The 15876-nt window shown below is 39.5% G+C and overlaps 1 protein-coding gene across 5 annotated transcripts in view; it reads right to left on the bottom strand.

Moving 5' to 3' along the window:
- Positions 1-15876, bottom strand: part of DOCK2 (dedicator of cytokinesis 2) — a 266689-nt gene that overhangs the window by 197266 nt on the left and 53547 nt on the right. For all 5 annotated transcript variants that reach the window (XM_083481684.1, XM_083481685.1, XM_083481687.1 and 2 more), the window contains 3 exons: positions 13826-13934; positions 7257-7327; positions 6768-6874 (listed from right to left, as the gene is read on the bottom strand). In XM_083481684.1, coding sequence (XP_083337810.1) covers positions 6768-6874; positions 7257-7327; positions 13826-13934 — 287 coding nt within the window. The remainder of the gene's footprint in view (positions 1-6767; positions 6875-7256; positions 7328-13825; positions 13935-15876) is intronic.

Here is a 15876-nt window from a genome sequence, read left to right as displayed (position 1 = left end):
CAAATCTTTTGTACATTTGTATTCTTGCTCGAGTGGCAGATTTTAAAACAGAAAAGCTTGAAGCTTCCTCCACAGTACAGAAATGTTTACTGGCAGAGGTTTGTAAGTTCTTGTAGTTTATTTATGATTGACTTAATTTTCACATCTGTAAACATTAGTTATGGAAAATACCAATAAGTATCACGTTTTAGCATAATTATTCACTGAGCAATTGAACTCGTTTGAAATTATTATCTTTAAAGACACCAAAAATACTTGCCCTTAACTGCATATTTTACATTCTGATTTAAAAACTGATGTACTTGGATTAAACACACAGGAGCCCTAGGCTAGATGTTATACAACCAAATGATTCAGCTCTTTCCTTACATCATATTTTCCTATAATACAAAAACTGGAGACCAAACTAATCATGAAGGCAGCAAATGCATGTATTGAAATTGGGCTGCCCCCCAATCACTGTAAAGCACTGTAATATAAAACATAGAAGGGGTGGGTGGGAAGAGAGGGTTGAATCCTTACCCTTGCTCATGTTTGCCAATGCCCAATGAAAAGTTCCCTTACTGTTTCTTTCTTGGTGAGTAACCCTCACCTGGATAACAACAGAAGATCTTCCACTGATGATCTTGAACACTGACCCCAGGCTCCCTTACTTGCTTTGCAGGGAGTTGGATAATTTGAATATCTGAAGCTCTCATTTTCACTTAAATATATTTATATCCAGAACTTTAACCTATAATTGGCTAAGCCAAAGGAGGACTTTGGGTACTGATCTGGTTGACATTCTATTTGAAAGTTGCATATCAGTATCAGTAATATGATTCCTCTGTTGAGCATTGGTATGCTGCTATTTAGTACAACTCAACATGTGAAGAATATATGTTGAATATATGTTCAACCCCCACACCTATTTTCAAGGTAGAAGAAATCACAGAACAATGTGCTGAGATAAAGTGAGATAACTTCCCATGCATGCTGTGAGTTCCTGGAATGAGGGTCAGGATACAAATGTAATAGACAGGCTACAAGAAAACATTCCAACATGGGAATTATTTCATATTAGTCCTTGGGCAGAAAATCCACCTAAGAACGTAAGAATCCTGCTGGACTGAGCAAGTCGCACATCTAGTTCAGCATCCTGTTCTCACAGTGGGAAGCCTGAATCTGAGTGGGACAGTACATTCTCCACTTGTGATTCCCAGCATTTGATATTCAGCAACACAGTGCCTACAACAGCAGAGGTAGTTTTACAGCAGAGGTCAAGTTGCTAAAATTTATTGTCTCCAGGAGTCCAGTATCAGCTTGCTATCTTCTGCTTCAGCTTTTCTACTTGAAATATTATCACTAAAAAACTCACCTATTCATAAGAAGTTCGGTAAACATTCAAATTGCAAGAATATTTGCCGCTTTGATATAAGATTTCCATGCCCCTGCTTAGTACAGCAGATTTCAGCTATATAAAATGCAATTTCATGAGCTTCCCTTTGTATGTGTGAGTAGTGCTGACTAATAAAACTCTCGCAATTGCATTTGCATAGGTTTTTAAATGGAAGCTATGATTTCATGACTCTCATTTTGACAATATATGTGACATCATAGGTCCATTTAAAAAAAATGTTATCTTTAATCACTGGTGTATGAGGTAAATTTTTGTTCCAAGTATTTTATTGTTTTTAAAAGGAAGTGTTTTAAAGGTATTAAAAGGAAAATGGAGGGGCTTATCAAAGAAAAAGACTGTTTCTATAAGAGTTAAAGTACACTGTGATGTTAAATGCTTTGAATTTAATTCACAGGTTTTATAAAACTGAGGTGGCATCATTGGAGGAGGTGATAATGACCAGGATTGTTGTAAAGCAGAGAAAGTGAAGCTGACTCTTTCATTTGCAGATGTAGTCCTGAGGAAAATCCCTTTTCTGCAACCAGAATTTGAATTGATAGGAAATTCCCCATTTGTGCTAATGGGGGATTTTCTCCCAATGTGATTACCAGCTTCAGAGGAGATATTTACCTCACCTACTCTCAACACCTAGGAGCATCATAACTAGATCCTGGAGGGACCTGTCAGGAGTAAACATGGACCTCTGGTACCAAACTGTATGGGAAACAGCCATACTAGAAAAGCTAGAAAAGCTAACTAACAAACTGAAAGTAGAATGGTATCTCAGGCCAAATGTAACTGATCTGTAGAAAAGACTCTATGAACTGAAAACAGAGACACTATATATATCTTGGTTATCCATGAAAATCTTTCAATAAAAAAAACATTTTTTAAAAAAATGCAGAGGTAGAAGGGGTTAATTTCTACCTTCCTGCTTGCTGTGATCCGGATAATTATCAGCCCTCACCCTCAGTCGATGCTATTTATATTTTAAATGCCAAGACAGCAAATCTAGTGTGGCCCTAAGTGAAAGTAGTACAGAAGGCAATCTATATAGTTTTATCAATGGAAGTGTTGCTTAGCCTTACCGAAGGCTTTAAAATGCGGTGAGATTTAAATGAAGAAAGCAGAATGGAAGGGAAAGGCGAAATGTGAGGAAAAGGCTACACATCCTTCACCCTAAGCTGTTGCTCTTATCAAAACTCACATTTATCCAGACCTGTGTTAGATGCAGGCTGATTATTCTACAACACATCAGTGAAGGCCTAGCATTTTATAGAAATAAAACGTAATTGCTGAATGCAGTTGGAATCTTTGGTTTCTTCTTCTTTTGCACCTACCTGGTCACCTTCCTTTTGAGCCATTTTTGAGGCAATGTGTGCTGGTTCTGGTATTGCTTGGTCTCATGACTTGAATTATAAATGTTAAAATTAACAACACTTGCTTATTTTTTAATAGTTCCCCAACTACAATTTTAAGATGCGGAAACGATGAGCTTCATAAAATATTTGGCATATGGGAAAGCCCCGTGGTCTTCTAAAACGAGGTTCACTTGGCAAATCTCTCAAGGAGTTGCACAGTCATTTGGAACAAACTATCCATTAAGATAAAGAAGGCTATCCTGCAGAATTTGGGATCTGACTTCCAAAAGATCAAAATACATTAATTTTAGTTATTTTATTCAGCAGTTCTTCAGTGTAAAGCATTATTATCCAAATGAAAAAACTCCCAATGCTCTTAGTGACTGAAATTCCTAAAAGACTTCACTGTGGGCACCTGTGCTTTGCAACTGTGTTGCTTTTTAGCTATGAACACCAAATACAGGGGAGAGAAAAAGGCACATGTCCTCATCTTAATCATAGTTAGACAAAATCAAAATTAATCTCAAACTACAATGTTATTCTCACCTAACATTTCTGTGAAGTAATTAGCATTCTCTTACGTACAAAGGCAGCAAAATATTGTTTTAACCTATTTATTTCGACTTCTGTGGATGTGTTGTTTGAAGTGGGAAACAGAGTCTGACAGTCTGAAGGGAGTATGTTCATTTATTTACTCTCATTAAATTTTGTAAGAGCTCTTGAGCCCATTGTGAAAGCCTCTAGGCACAATTAAAAATGGATTGCCTTTCTTACCAACAATGGAGAAAGGGACCTGACAGTTTTGCAAATAATTTCTCAACCAGAGTTAGAAACACTCCGAATAACACTTCTCTATTGCTACTAGACAAGGGATTTCCTTTTGGCAAGGACTTCTGCCTTCCAGATATCAAAGATTCAGGGGGAAAGCTATCAAGATTTTCTTCCTCTAAAATTTATTTAAAGAGAGAGCTCTCAAGGGAGAGCTAGAAAATTGCAGGTCACATGGTTTAACAACTGTCCTGTGTTATTTCAAAGAATCATAATTGTTGGAAGGGACAATGAGGGTCATCTAGTCCAGCCTCCTGCAAAAAATGAAATATTTTGCCCAGCCTGGGACTTAGACCCACAACCCTGCTGACTGAGCTATTCCAGCAGGATGTGGAAAACACAATTAAAGCTAGATTTGTTATGCATGTAGAAGAATAAGCCTTTGTGAGAAAGCATAAACATAGCTTCTGCAAAGGGAATTCTGCCTCACCCTGAAGAAAAATTACCCTATGTGGATTGGGGTTAGATTGGTTAACATCATATACTTGGACCTCCAAAAAGCTTTTGCCAAAGTTTCTCACCAACAGTTCCCAAATAAATTTGGGGTAATAGAATGGATCCATATGGATGAGTACTGACCAACTGGCAACCTCATATTAAGCTATTAGAGAAGTTAATTCTCCAAGGAAAGTCTAAAGAGTTTTCACAGGGTCCATTTGTGAAGAGCTGAAGGTCTGTGGAATGTTTATAGAGACTTCTAGGCACTCTGCATATCATGGCTGCTGCCAGCCTGAGCCAGGAAAAGAGGTGCACAGGCACAGTCTCTTTCCTCAGCTCAGGCTAGCAGTGGCTCAGGCTGTCCACTTTATCTCTCTTCAAGATAGGGCAATCCAAATTACAATACGAAGAAAAATCTCATGAAAGGAAAAGCTAGTAAATTGGTTTCTTTGCTTTTCCAGAAAACAAATAACTTGCACATTTTCAAGGTGGTGCTGCTTTTACCACTAGCATGCTGTGTTTATTGAATGGTCTGCTTCATAGTAAGGAGCTCCCTAGTTAGAGGAGGCATGTAACCATACTATTTTATACTCCCTTTTGAAGTAACATTTATTGATTCCAGCGAATGTAAAGTCTCTTGCAAGCATTAGAACAAACAGTCTTGTGGCACCTTAAAGACCCACAAACTGATTGTGGCGTAAGCTTTCGTGGAATGGCACAGTGGGCTTTGGTGCACAAAAGCTTAAGTCACAAAAACTTGAAGATGCCATAAGGCACTTGAAACTCATTTAAGCAGATGCACCATGTATTATCTTTTATTCTGATACAAAGTGTTTCAGAACATAATCATCTTAGAAAATAAGGAAGGTTGCACACAGATTCCCGAAGAGTCACAGCTCCTGGGGGGAAATACCAAGGATGATTTGCCAGCCCTAAAGGATAGTTTAGTGTTGATGCTGGAAGTACAATCTGAAATGATCTGAGAAGAAAAAGTGACTAAGCCTCCTGCAGTAGTATCAGTGCTGGAAGCAGTGGAACAATGTTGTGCTGGAGCTATGACGTTGGAGGAGGAGATGGAATTCATGGAAAGAGGATTCTGTGTACAGCTTGGAATCATCTCAGAAGAAAAAGTGGCCGTGCCTCCTGCAATACTATTGTTTGGGCTGTGAATTAATGTCTACATAATTTGTAATCAATTATGGATATTGTCTTATTATATAAACACAGCGAAGAAACTCGTGAGGAATAAAGAATAAGGACCAAATGTCTTTTTAAATCAGGGGGTAAAGTTGTGGTGTTAGACTAGAGAAAGATTAAAGGTTGATTCTTACTTATGAACTTCATGGATGGGAAGGAAAAGGAATGAAATTGAGATGCCTGGATTTAACATCAGCTAGCAGAGGGAAGAATAACGGGACATTACTCTGGACTGAACACTGGATTATTATAAGGAACTTTTGCAGGCACAACTGACAAATAGATAGTTGGAAGTCACTTTTACTTATCTCTTTCTCTTTTCTGTTATTATCTCTGTGTCTGCTTGCTTTTCTCTTTGTTCTCTTTCTTATTTCTTGTTTTGTTTCTTTTTTATTGTATGTTGAAAAGTTTTATTAAAACTTTATTTTTTAAAAATAAAGAAAGGCAGTTTAATCTGAAAGTGAGGTGGTGAAAAGGAATGGACAACAACTGAATTATACTGGTGGTGGGTACGTTTTGCTGAGGTGTGTTTTGCACCAGCACAAATTATTAGGCATTGTTGCTCCTATATCTTATAATGCATGCTTTATCCTGCAAACGGGTGCTTAAGACACTGTTACGATAATTAACTTATAAGCATCAGCAGAACTGAGGAAGCAGGAGATGATAAAGTGTTTTTGAGGCATACTCTGCAGCATTTTTTGCAAACACCGAAGAGGCACAGAAACATCTGGAATTCAAAAAATCTCTCAAACACCTAATGCAAACTGTTAGCCACCAAATAATTGATGTGTGCCATAGCATATCACTAGCATTTCTCAAATGCTTTCAAGGATACAACAATTAAAGAATCAGTAAGCCCTTTGTTTTTAAATAGCAGAGCATATTGAAATGGCTCAGTGAACAATTCAGTCATTAAGTTTGTGATGGATATGCAGCCTGTCTGCAGATGTCATGCAACGTCTGGATATCCCCTGGTAGAAGGGAAGAAATCAGTGGTCTTGTTACATCTTGTTACATGTGGTACCACTCATGTGGTGGAATGCAGTCATGCAGTCCTGGAAACAAAATGAAGGTTGCTAGGTAGGAGGTTGAAAACCAAGACCTTCAATGTAGCTTTCTCTGAAATGCTACCTGATGAAAAGGCAGAGCCAGCTAGACAAGCACAGCTTGGGAGTCTTAATGGGCAGATGAGACAGTTGTATCAGAAGGAGAAGTTTGAATATGTTTAGGGCAACATTATGGAACAAGCCAGGCCTATACGAAAGGGATGGGCTCCACTTGAACCAGAATGGAGCCAGATTGTTGGTACTTAAACTCAAAAAGGCAGAGCAGCTTTTAACCTGATCTTGAGGTAGAGTCTACAGGAGCTCAGAAGCATCTCAGTTCATGGTAAATCATACGTAAGGGATGAGGGTGAACATGTCCAAACAAAAGTGCCGAGGGGCCAAAGCAGTGCAGAAGAAAGAGCATGTGCCTAAGATATTTGGAGAGAGACCTAAACCAACATGGGATAGCAGGGTTGTTGTTTTTTAATCATTGTTCCCAAGTCATTCTGAATTTACCTTGTTTTTTAAAGAGATTGCTGCATACTATATTCTTCATGGAGCGCACTTTATGATTCTGTAGAGATTTTGGTGGAATGCAAGTATAAAATTCATATAAGAGCTGGCTGCAAAAGATAGAAAAATGAAATGATTAGATTAGATTAATATGGTATATTTAAAAAAAGAATCTGATGAAACATATGGAGGTCTTCCAAACAGTTAAACTCGCTAGTGTTTGCCATAGATATTTTAACTGTCACAACAGAGCAATTGTTATTTTCCTGCTTATTCTATATCTGGTAATGAGAAGCCTATGCTTTTTAGACACATTGCTTATGTCAACTTAGGCTGTTTCTGAAATCAGATATGACTTCAGTTCCAGAATAAGAGTTTGCAGCAGCAATGCATCAAGTGTGAATTTACTTAACTAACTAACCCAATACCAGCATAGTCCTGCCAAAGGTATAGTGTCAGCTAGATGACACTGAATTCTGAATGTTAGCTCACCTAAGTAACCTGACATCAAACACTGTTTCTACATCTTGGAGAACAGAAGGAATATACTTCAAGGCAGCCACCTGAAAGAAAGAAATATAAAATACTTGATCATTTTGATGCATGTTTCATAAACACCTGTAAACTAAAGGCCATCATACCCAGGAAAACCCATGTTTTATCGCTAAATGAGAGCAAATGGCAATCCTTGGAAAACCTAATTGCTGCTTGCTCTGATTCAGCTGGAAAACACTAGTATTCCTGAGAAGAGTGCCAGGACCACCACCCCACCCCCCAAAAAATCACTGCTCAAACATGCAGTTTTAAAGCAAGAACCTGTGCCTAGAAATGCAGCACAAAGGGAGTCTGGATGAGTATCATCACAACTTAAGGATACATGAGGATAGCTTAATAATAAATGGGACCCTGAGCTCCTGGTAAGAAGCATTTAGATTGATGGAAAAAACACAAATGGAAATAAAATAATAAACTTGTTTTCTCCTGACTCTCCACTACAAAAGAATTACACACATTACACAACCATACACTCCTACAGAACCAACCTGAAGTAAACCAACTGCATTTGCTTTCGCTCAGTAATACCTAGGCTTATATTTTAGACTGGAAAGGGCTTCTGGACACATTACCCATGCACATGGATGCTGCATATTTATGAGATGAGATACACACACACTATTCCCACCACAGTATTAATATTTTAGCTGATTCCATCACAACAAATTTGTGAATGTGAAAGATACATGATGATAATTATGGCAGATACATTCCGGTTTGTTAATAAGAAAGCAAGTCCCTGCGCTATCCTTACTCTCAGGGGAGCAGTAGACACATCGAGGCTCAAAAAGATGGCCCCAAAGAAATGGAAATAAAAGCTCAGTTCAATTTTTATTCAGGTCTTTATTAAACAAAGCTTCAAACAGAGAAGCATGTGCAAAGTGCTGCTTGTTGTTTCCACGTGCTACCACACACACACATAAATGGTACGTCACATGTCCTAAAGAACACCACACTTCTATGTTTCTCAAGGGCAAACCCATTAAGTATGGCACACTCTGGCAAAGACAATGTTGCTGTTTACAATGTCTGGTACAAAGCTTGCCATTCACGTTCACCATACTCCAACAAACAGAGATACAGTAACAAAAGTGTCACTTTTAATTATTTCACAGTTGACTTCCGGAGGCGGCGCAAAACGGCAATGGCGGTCCTCTTCGCGCAGTGAAGAGGGGCTCCGCGGAAAAGGGTCGTCCGCTACGGCAAAGCGGAGACCCGCCAAGAAAAACCACAGGTAGAGTGAGCCTGTGGTCGTGGGACTCGGCGGGCACCAAGAGCGACCTCGGAAGGGGGGAGGGTAAAAGGGAACAGAATTATTCATTTTATTACATATTTTATCTCATCCCTCTTTCAAGTAACTTAGGGCTGTGTGCGTAGTGTATCCCAACCACCACTTTGTCTTTGTGACAATTCTAGGTCTGAACAGGCAGTAATTCTGGGGGCAGACTGGAGCGAAGCCTGCTCCACTCTTCTCCGCTCCCAAGTCCCACCCCCATGGACTGGCCTGATTGGCCAGAACTCAAAATTGAGATGGGAGGGAAACCCTACCCTCTTCCATGGCCAGCATAGGGATTTTCCAACTTCCGGCCACCCTGTCCAGCATTGTTTCTGGGGGGTCAGGAACAGTCGCAACAGGCTGCAACTGCCGCCCACCACAGGACTGGGTAAGCAGCCATTCTGGGAATAATCAAAGCACACTGGCAGTGGATAGCACTGTGCCTGCTAACCCCACCAACAATCGCAATACATGGATTGACTCTTCTGCACATAGCCTGTTTATGTACAACTTGCGCAAACATAAGCTCTGTCCACAGATTCTGTACTATGAAAAAAATACTGAATGAAGTCCACACAGATTAGACACATTCCCAGGGCTGGATTAACCATGAAGCAAAATAAGTAAGTGCTTAGGGCATCAAGGGAACAGGAACACCACAGAAATTTTCCATTGCCAGATTTTTAACATTAATGGTCACAAATTGCTCCACTGAGTGTTCATTTTCTCACTTGAAGTATGTTAAAAATCCCAACAGAACAATTATGCAACAAGGCAGGCTGGTTACCTTATCTCTACTAAGTATAGAAGTAGATGTGTTGCGTAAGATTAGTTTTGAGGATGTGATCAAAGACTTTGCAATTAGAAAAAGGAGAATTTTTTAAAAGTATAAATAAAGTGGAAGGATACAAAAATAAACATTATTTTCCATCTTACTATCGGTTTTGCAAAATAAAAAATATTTTATGGTTTATTTGTGGGGGGGGGGCACCCAAATCTTTTAAGTGCTTATGACGTCTACAAGTGTTAATGTGGCCCTGCATGTTCCTTCCTCCATGTGGTAATTATCCTCAGAACTCTCTTTCACACTAGGTTCATGTGACATAGGTTAGGCTGTGAGAAATTCAGCCAAGGATACCCAGGGAATCTTATGAATGAGAAGGAATTTGAATTTGGCTGACCAGCACTCTAGCCATTACACTGTACTGGTTCTACTAGAAGGCCAAAACATTTCTATCTATCTAGTTATTTAGTTATTCTATTCCATAAAATTTATATACTGCTTGATTGTAAAAACAAACCTGAAACTGGTTTACCAAAACAATAAAATATATCAGTAAAAGAATAAAAGTATCAGTAAAAACAGCTATTTAAAATATCTCAAAAACAAATCAGCAATAAACTAAAAACAAATCCAAATCAATATTCCACATATCTGAGTAGGCTTGTCTAAACAAACATGTTTTTGGCAGTCACCAAAAAGTACACTGAAGGAGCCTGCCTGATATCAAGAAGCAATGAGTTCCAAAGTGTAGGTGCTGCCACATTAAAATATAGATTTCTTATGAATAGCAAAGTAAATCTAAACAGCAAGAAAATGCCCACAAATAAGTGACATATCTGAAGTTAACAGACATGTACATGGACATTTTCATCATGTGGTCCTAAGCATTAGCTTGCTTAAAAGGAATGAAATGTTCACAGATATTCACTGGGGTTATTTAAACAAAAACATTTTTTTTAATCATTTGTCTCTAGAAGTGAATAGCCCCTTCAATTGCAAGCAGGGAGGCTTAAGAAACTTAAAAAGCAGGCCACCTAAATATGACTGTTCCTTCAGTAAAATCCCTTCCCACTCTCCTCAAACAAAAATTAATTTGAAAGGCATTTCTTGTAGCCTTACTTGATTCTCCAAGATTGATTGTTTTTAAAGTGCCTATTTGTAAGGCAGTTTCTTCAGAGCAAGATAATACAGAAATTTGGAGGTGGGGAAGAATAGTAAGAGAGGGTTATTTTTTTAAAAAATCATTACATTGTCTGGTTTCTATAAGAAAAGTATTCCAAGCAAAGGGGGGGGGGGGAATACTTAGGAAGTTTGAGGGGGAGACTTCTCCACCCAAATTCAAGTGATACAACTAAAAATATTCCTGCAGTTTCGCTCAGGATCGTAAGCTTAGTTTTATGATCAAAGTGCTCAGCTGCTCTCATTTATACTCAGTCCATGTACACACTGCTGTGGCATTTCCATTTTAGTGCCTATCTTTTCCAACATACTTGGCACCTTATCTTTCCCTGCTGCTGAAGTCTGACTTAAAACATGGCATTTCCTTTCCTTGTGGTTTCAACTTCTCTCATGTTGTTACTGAAATATTCATTTGCTGACCATAATTAATGATATTTGGACATGTTTAGGGCACTTCTGCCTCCTGGACAGCTACGTGTTTAAAATCATCTCTGTGTGAGCAATCAGTCATTGCCCTAGACTACAAAGCCCAAATGAAATCAGGTGCTTGAGGAAAACATATTTGCTTTGCTTAACAACCACACCACAAAGCAAAACCAAACAAACAAACAAACAAAACCCAACTTTTATTCTTCTGAGCAGAGGATTAAGAGGATAATTCTATATATATATATATGTATGACACATTTTCATATGCTGACCTTCAACTATCAACAGCAATAGTCCTTAGTTTCCTGGCCCATATTTTTTTAAAAACAACAACAGTAAAATGCCATGCTTAAATTACTTTTAGCAGCCTCAAGTCCACATAATGTAAGCCTCTTCATCCATATTTCGTCTCACTTTCCCAGTTTATCACTACCTATTCCAACCTGCAGATCTTTAGCATTGAAACTAAATAGAGGGATTCAAAGTGCAATTGATTATTTTTTGCTCTAATACTCAGCTGTGCTACTTCGCAGGAAGATTGATCGTCCAGCCCTTAGTAGTGGGATTACATTAGCTATAAGATTTCACAGTGCTATCACAAATCTAAATAACACCCCAGCCTCAAAATAATAAATAAATTTGAATATATCTCCAAGAAAGGCTTCTGCAAATACCAAAATAGAATTTAGATCTTGTGCTAGCCTACTTGGCACCTCGATATTTATTAGTGCTATTCACCAATGCACAGGATTCAGATCAGCTGGGACACAAGACTCTTAATCTCAGGGTTATGGGTTCAAGCCTCCCCTTTGGGCAAAAGATTCCTGCATTGCAGGGGGTTGGACTAGATGACCTTTGTGGTTCCTTCCAACTCTACGATTCCTTTTTGGTGCCTCAGAAAACAACCTACCTGAGTCTAAGGCATATCATACGCTGCCTGATTAAGCTCAGGTTTCCTCTGAGTCCTCTTTATCCCTCCCCACCCCATTCGCTACAACACCAAGTTGTCAAAGGAAGCTATACAGCTACATTCACTTTCTAAAAGAATGAGGGGGGGGCAGAGGTAGTCATGTTGTTGGCAGGGAGGAATAATAAAGAACTTTCTGACAGTAAGAGCTGTTTGACAGTGGAACAGACCCCCATGAGAGGTGGCTGACTCTCCTTGGATAGTTGAGATTCCTGCATTGGAGGGGGTTGGACTAGATGACCCTCAGGATTTCTTCCAACTCTATATTACTCAATATTATTCAAATATTGACTCAATAGTCAATATTTCAGTATTTATTTATTTTTTTAAAAAATCTATTTCTCAGCATTTTTCATGTGGGCAAAGCTAGTCACATAGGCACAAATTCTGTCAGAAAGCCCTAAACATTTGGAATGATTTCATATGATTGTAGGAGTCCCACAGAGTGCTACCCACATAGTTACTGTAACAGTGAAAGGGCACTCTGGGCAGACCAATAACAACGTATTCTACTTCTAAGCACCTGCTTAAGGTAAAGGTACCCCTGCCCGTACGGGCCAGTCTTGACAGACTCTAGGGTTGTGCGCTCATCTCACTCTAGAGGCCAGGAGCCAGCGCTGTCCGCAGACACTTCCGGGTCACGTGGCCAGCGTGACAAGCTGCATCTGGCGAGCCAGCGCAACACACGGAACGCCGTTTACCTTCCTGCTAGTAAGCGGTCCCTATTTATCTACTTGCACCCGGGGGTGCTTTCGAACTGCTAGGTTGGCAGGCGCTGGGACCGAGCGACGGGAGCGCACCCCGTCGCGGGGATTCGAACCGCCGACCTTTCGATCGGCAAGTCCTAGGCGCTGAGGCTTTTACCCACAGCGCCACCCGCGTCAAGCACCTGCTTAGAGTAGATTATTTGGTCCTAAAGAACTTTCAGTGTTAAAATAAGCATACAAACAACACACACACACACACACACACACACACACACACACACACACACACACAAGTTTCTGAGAGCTCTTGAGAAATTCTATACTTCCATTAAAGGGAGGGAGGGAAAGAGAGATTGAGCTCCCCAAAGCTGCCAATCTACATATGTAGATAGAGGCACAAATACAAGATGGGTGACACCTGGCTTGAGAGCAGTACATGTGAAAAGGATCTAGGAGTCTTGGTTGACCACAAACTTGACATGAGCCAACAGTGTGACGCGGCAGCTAAAAAAGCCAATGCAATTCTGGGCTGCATCAATAGGAGTATAGCATCTAGATCAAGGGAAGTAATAGTGCCACTGTATTCTGCTCTGGTCAGACCTCACCTGGAGTACTGTGTCCAGTTCTGCGCACCACAATTCAAGAAGGACACTGACAAACTGGAACGTGTCCAGAGGAGGGCAACCAAAATGGTCAAAGGCCTGGAAACGATGCCTTATGAGGAACGGCTAAGGGAGCTGGGCATGTTTAGCCTGGAGAAGAGGAGGTTAAGGGGTGATATGATAGCCATGTTCAAATATATAAAAGGATGTCACATAGAGGAGGGAGAAAGGTTGTTTTCTGCTGCTCCAGAGAAGCGGACACGGAGCAATGGATGCAAACTACAAGAAAGAAGATTCCACCTAAACATTAGGAAGAACTTCCTGACAGTAAGAGCTGTTCGACAGTGGAATTTGCTGCCAAGGAGTGTGGTGGAGTCTCCTCCTTTGGAGGTCTTTAAGCAGAGGCTTGACAACCATATGTCAGGAGTGCTCTGATGGTGTTTCCTGCTTGGCAGGGGGTTGGACTCGATGGCCCTTGTGGTCTTTTCCAACTCTATAATTCTATGATTCTATGTACTTCCACATGCTCTAATCCAGGGCAAGACAGGTAAAGTAGGCAAACCTGTGGTATAAGGGCTGTTTTTTCTTGACTTCTCATCAGGTTGTTGATTGATTCAAAAAGCCTCCTCATTGCTTCTTCAAATTCTGTCACTTCTTTGCCTTCATACAGCCTGAGAGAAAACATATTATCATTAAGAAATGTAACTCCCTAACAAATAAAAAAATGAAATCACTGGACTGTTATTATCAGACAGATACATGTACCTAAAATGACTAACCTAACGTTATTGTTCTAATTCATGGACACAGAACATAAAAACATACTTATTTATTTCCCTACTCCCACCCCAAGTTAATAGCCTTTACAGAAAAAATACTTGAGGCTGTCTTTGGAAGACAACTTGGACATTTCATGTAGTATGCATTGCAGTAATCCAGTCTGGAAATTGCTAGAGCATGGAGTAACATGGTTGAGTCATCTCCATCCAAAATGGCCTGTAGCTAGTGAACCAGACATAGCTGGAAACAGGCACACCTAGCTACCTGGGCCTCAAATGACAATGTTGGATCCAGGAGTACCCCCAAGCTATGGAGCTGTTCCTTCCAGGGGAGTACAACCCAGTTCAGAACAGGCTGTCTCCCCATGTCCTGCACTTGAGAACTCGGAAAACATATACAGACATCATCCGGACCCATGCAACTACTAAGAACTAAGACGTGATAAAAATCTACTACTAGCACTATTAGCAGGAGCAATCTAGATTAATTCAGGACTATAGTTTTAGGAAATCCCAGACAATGGTAGACCTATATTTTTAAAACACAAACACATCACTGCTACTTAGATTACTAAACTTCTAACTGCCCCAGCATTTGGATGCCACTTATTCTGTTCAGATGAATAATGCTGTAGCCTGTACTATACAAGTCTGTAGCACGAAACCCTCAAATTCCTTCTCATCAGTTTCTTGTAGCACAATTAAAGCACCCAATGCTATTCATAATTGTTTCCTGAGTAACTCCATCACTATCCAATTCTGTGTCAAATCGAGATATTAAGAAAACCAGACAGCAAATGTGAATTAGATTACCAGCCAGCATGAATTAATATCATATCCCAGCAGTATTTATAAAAGGCGAAAGCAGGATTTAGCCATTCATCATCTGGTTGTATTATACCTTTATTAAATCAAATATCAGTTAATACATATTGCCTTTTTCCGAAAAAGGTAAAGCTCAAAGCTTGCTAATTAACAACAAAATTAAGGACTTTTCCCAATTCACATTAGTTAATAACAGTACTGCAGCCTTCATTCTATCAGGTTTATCAGTGGTCGTTAAAGCTGATTTAATCTTCTTTATTAGCAAATTAATCTAACCCGCTACATGAGGTTGAAACAAGAATGGAAATGCATGTTTTATTATGACAAGGGAAGGCTAATACTTGCCTGAAGCTTATATACAAAAGCTAACAGCAATCCAATCTGCAAGTTACAGTTGCTTCCTCTGGCACCATTTACTTCCAACTAAAAGTCAAAGCTTACCCTTGCATGAAGATGCGATGTAGTCAAGCACATTGGACGTGTAAGACTCTCTCATACATTATAGCAGCACAACATGGAAACAGGATTTGTAAACATCACTTTTTACAACATATTTTCTCAGCTGGGAGAAGCCATTTTATGACTGTTTCTACTCACATTTTTTTGCCAGTTATTTCAACTATATTCTGATACACCATACAACTTGGTTACGACAACCAGCATCTATGTTGGTGAAACATTGCTTACCTTTATTAAACATCACTGCTTTGATGTAGCATATTATTCCTTCGTCATACAAAGAGCCCATTGCTGTTGATGCATTTATTTAATAATGAGCATAAGTGCTGGGTTGCTGTTGGTTTCCCACCCCCAACTCCCATATCTGCTACACAGCATCTCAATTTCCTGATTTGACAATGTTTTTGTTTAGTTTATATTATACGGTAGTACTAGTGATCCAGAGATCTATTGGTACCACCCAAAACAATTAAACGGAACTAATTTCAAGTCAGTATTGCTCCTTCAGAACTCATAGCTCTAAAAGTCTAAACGAAAACAAGCATATCTG

Source organism: Podarcis liolepis (assembly GCF_965112155.1).
Source record: "Podarcis liolepis genome assembly, chromosome: 2".
Lineage (NCBI taxonomy): Eukaryota > Metazoa > Chordata > Lepidosauria > Squamata > Lacertidae > Podarcis > Podarcis liolepis.
This window is presented reverse-complemented; position numbering and strand designations above follow the sequence as displayed.